This window comes from Brassica oleracea, chromosome C9 (assembly GCF_000695525.1).
Source record: "Brassica oleracea var. oleracea cultivar TO1000 chromosome C9, BOL, whole genome shotgun sequence".
NCBI classification, from domain to species: Eukaryota; Viridiplantae; Streptophyta; class Magnoliopsida; order Brassicales; family Brassicaceae; genus Brassica; species Brassica oleracea.
The window spans coordinates 51,725,396-51,729,554 of record NC_027756.1 but is presented as its reverse complement, the minus strand read 5'-3'; the positions used below and the strand labels follow the sequence as shown (position 1 = coordinate 51,729,554).

Genomic DNA, 4,159 nt, shown 5'->3' with positions numbered 1-4,159 from the left:
AATTTACAAGGACACGTGTATTACAAGGAATATACCAGGCTCGTGTTTTCCATTACGACGAATTTACTATGACTATATCTGAATCCTTGAAAATCAAATCCCTAACCCCCAAAGTCTCTTACCTATAACCTCATATCCCTTTTACCCCATTCCCCCATTCTCCCATTTATCCTATTTTCTCTTAAACCCTAAACTCCAATTAAATCCTTAAAAGCCAACAAATAATTATTATAACCAAACAATATACACTTGCATTAAGTCTTAAACTGATTTATATATTTTTTAAAAATATTTAAAACATATATTACATCATTCTGAATCATTCGAGTTTTCAACAATATCAGTACAATGATTATCATCGCTTGCATCGAACTCTTCTTCACTTTCTTCATCCGTCATATCGTCGAAAAGATCTTCATATTGACGGTTATCCACATCAATTAGAAGGATGTCATCAGTTTGTTGTTCAGATACTTCCACTTCAGTGATACACACTTCTTCTTGCAAAAGTGATTCTTCTCTAGCAACTATTCGTTCACGAGGTGTAACTTTGATAGCAGCTAATCAAGTTATTCCAAAATCTCTAAACCGAGGGTATCAGTTTGGTAAAGCATGCTTAAAATACGTTTTCACAAAAATTAATGGTAACATGTTTCGTCGTAAAAGCCTTGTAAAGTTACAAGGACTTTACAACGAATTTTCTCTTTCCTCGTAAAATCGACGTAAATTTACATGTAAATTACCACGAAACATTTTCCTTGTAACTTTACTACGAATTTACGACAAAATTCAGTTTTGTCGTAAAATCGTAGTAATTTTCTCGTAAATTTACGAGGAATATATTTCCTCGAATATAAATATTTTGAAATATATATAAGTATTCCAATTATTAAATTCAATATTTGTGGTGATATTATATATAATAATAAATATTAAAATTCTAATAGATGCTTTAATTACACAATTAGTTATAAATAAGTATTTTATAATTTGCTCATTGAAATAAAAAGTCTACTCTCTATAAGGCAATACATATTGTTTACAAATGATGTTTGTTTTCATGCTTGATTTAACATTTTATTGTTATTTTATCAATTTTATATGTGATAGATTAATTTTTATTTAATTTAGATGTTTTTCTTTATGTTTTACTTCAAAAAATTTGTTTTTTACTTTGGTTATATCCGAACCGAACCGATATAACCCGAATCCGTAAGATATATGATTATTTTATGGGTTTTATGATGCAAAACAATTTTGAACCGAACCCCCGAAGTGTTATTATGCAAACCCGACCCGTACTAATAAAATTTTAGTATGAGACCTAAAAGCGTAAACCCAAAAATCCGAAAACCTGAAAAACCCGATCCGAATGCCAACGTATACCCGAACGGCCAGGCCTAATGCTTATAATGAAACCTTTTGTTTCTTTTTTTTTTCGTTTGAAATATGTCCATGAATGAAACTAGATTATTTAAGATATTTAATTACATGTAAATTAAAATGGAATAATTGGATATGTATACATCTATATACTATTTTCTAGATGGAACTTTAGGTTTTATAAATATAAATACAAAATTGATTTTAAATTTTTGTTTTATTTATTTTAAAACTTTGGTTACCTGAAACTTGTGTTATATATTAGTTTTTAATTTTTAGTCCAATATAATGATCTTATTTTTATTGCTTTTACATTTTTAAAATTTTAAAACCAAAATTCGAAAGTTACTATGTTATGCTAGTTACAGGTTTCAAAATCATTTTTTTTTATTGGATAGTTGACCCATGTCCTGGTTGTTTGAAGAAATCTCCACTTCAATTGTTTCTTTTGGCCAGTTTTTTTTTTTAAAAAGGTTCATATTTTTTTACCCAAGATTAAATATTTCGTTTTAAAAATCTATTAAAAAACAATAACCAACAGTTATTATTTTCTTTGTTGTAACAAACCAATAGTTATTCTATTGCTGAAGGTTCAGATTGTAGAACAAATTTTTCTTACTTTGGTAAAAAGATAGATTGTTTAGCCCTGTTCGTTTTGAGATCGCCGCGTCTCGTTGACGCGATCAAAATTAAAGGAATGAAAACAGAATTTAAAAGGAAAAATAATAGATGAGGTGAAAGAATTTTTGTGTTTCTTGTCGCTGGAATGAGAGCGAACATATAAACATGGCCGCTATTTATTTTAGCGACACCGGAACCACAAAATTCCTTCCATTTCTTTGCCGCTGCGTTTTCTGTTTTACACTCGGGCAACCAGTAAAGAAGATAATCATGACTAATTTTAGTCCGCTGACGCCAGTCGCAGCGATCTCGAAACGAACAGGGCTTTTCATATTGAAAGAGTTACTAAACTCATTGGGTTAAAAACAATATAAACATAAAGTAAATTTTATTTTCACAGGAAGAGGTTGGAACACTCATGCGCGAGCTAGCGCGTGCAAACACGAAACCAGTGAACCTAGGCCAGTTGGTAAACATGTGCGTACTCAACGCCCTTGGACGAGAGATGATCGGACGGCGACTGTTCGGCGCCGATGCCGATCACAAAGCGGAGGAGTTTCGATCAATGGTCACAGAAATGATGGCTCTCGCCGGAGTATTCAACATCGGAGATTTCGTGCCCGCACTTGATTGTTTAGATTTACAAGGCGTCGCTGGTAAAATGAAACGTCTACACAAGAGGTTCGACGCTTTTCTATCGTCGATCTTGGAAGAGCACGAGACGATGAAGAACGGCCAGGATCAAAAGCACACGGACATGCTTAGCACTTTAATCTCGCTTAAGGGAACTGATTTTGACGGTGAGGGTGGAACTCTAACGGATACTGAGATCAAAGCCTTGCTATTGGTTCGTACTTCGTATAATCATTAATTTTTAATACCGGATACACGATGATTATTGATTTATTTTCTTTCCATTACAGAACATGTTTACGGCCGGAACTGACACGTCAGCAAGTACGGTGGACTGGGCCATAGCTGAATTAATCCGTCACCCGGAAATAATGAGAAAAGCCCAAGAAGAGCTTGATTCCGTCGTCGGACGTGGAAGGCCCATTAACGAGTCGGACCTTTCTCAGCTTCCGTACCTTCAGGTAACCCGAACCGAGAACTCGGATTGTTTTGGTTAAGCTATAATATTAACCGGTTTTGGTTTAAACAGGCGGTTATCAAAGAGAATTTCAGGCTCCATCCACCAACACCACTCTCGTTACCACACATCGCATCAGAGAGCTGTGAGATCAACGGCTATCATATCCCCAAAGGATCAACCCTTTTAACAAACATATGGGCCATAGCCCGTGACCCGGACCAATGGACCGACCCGTTATCGTTTCGACCCGAGAGATTTTTACCCGGTGGTGAAAAAGCCGGCGTTGATGTGAAAGGAAACGACTTCGAGCTTATACCGTTCGGAGCCGGGAGGAGAATCTGCGCCGGGTTGAGTTTAGGGCTACGGACGATTCAGTTACTGACGGCGACGCTTGTTCACGGATTTGAATGGGAACTGGCCGGAGGAGTTACGCCGGAGAAGCTCAACATGGAGGAGACTTATGGGATTACTCTACAAAGAGCGGTTCCTTTGGTTGTGCATCCTAAGCCAAGGTTGGATATGAGTGCTTACGGACTCGGATCGGCTTAAAACCTTTGCTTGCATGATAAGCTAGGTCTTGCACGGTGGAAGTTAAAAATAAAGTTTTTCGAACAGGTGTATGTTGGTCCGGAGTAAGCTAGATATAAGAGTATATGTAACTCTCAAATTACGTAAATTAAGATGGTGTGATTTGTTGTATGTTTTGTCTGCATGGACAAGACGATGGTTGTCTGAAGCAAACCCGTTTCAATTATGCATGTGTTCATACCACGATGTTACATTCATAATATGATGCTTTAAAAATTCAAATTTGTGTAATTTATTATTCCAGATTATATTATATTTTTTACAGGAGTTATTCTTGGGTTCACCCCCTAGGTTCACCAACCAATAGAAAGTTGTCATTTTAAATCTAGTATCTTTTAATTAAGGAAACCAAATAACTTGCAAATTATATTATTTTTTCAAAATAAAATTTAAAAATAAATAAAAATAATATATAAAAAACGAATTCAAAAAAAAAAAATGTTGTCAACAAAACACTAAACCCTAAACTCTAAT

At 35.0% G+C, this 4,159-nt stretch overlaps 1 protein-coding gene across 1 annotated transcript in view; it reads left to right on the top strand.

Moving 5' to 3' along the window:
- The window catches only part of LOC106313667 (flavonoid 3'-monooxygenase), a 7,166-nt gene extending 3,250 nt beyond the window's left edge, over positions 1-3,916 (top strand). The window contains exons 2-4 of the mRNA XM_013751545.1: positions 2,405-2,851; positions 2,928-3,098; positions 3,167-3,916. Of these exons, the coding sequence (XP_013606999.1) occupies positions 2,405-2,851; positions 2,928-3,098; positions 3,167-3,646 (1,098 nt within the window). The 3' untranslated portion in view covers positions 3,647-3,916. The remainder of the gene's footprint in view (positions 1-2,404; positions 2,852-2,927; positions 3,099-3,166) is intronic.
- Positions 3,917-4,159: the final 243 nt, after the last annotated feature.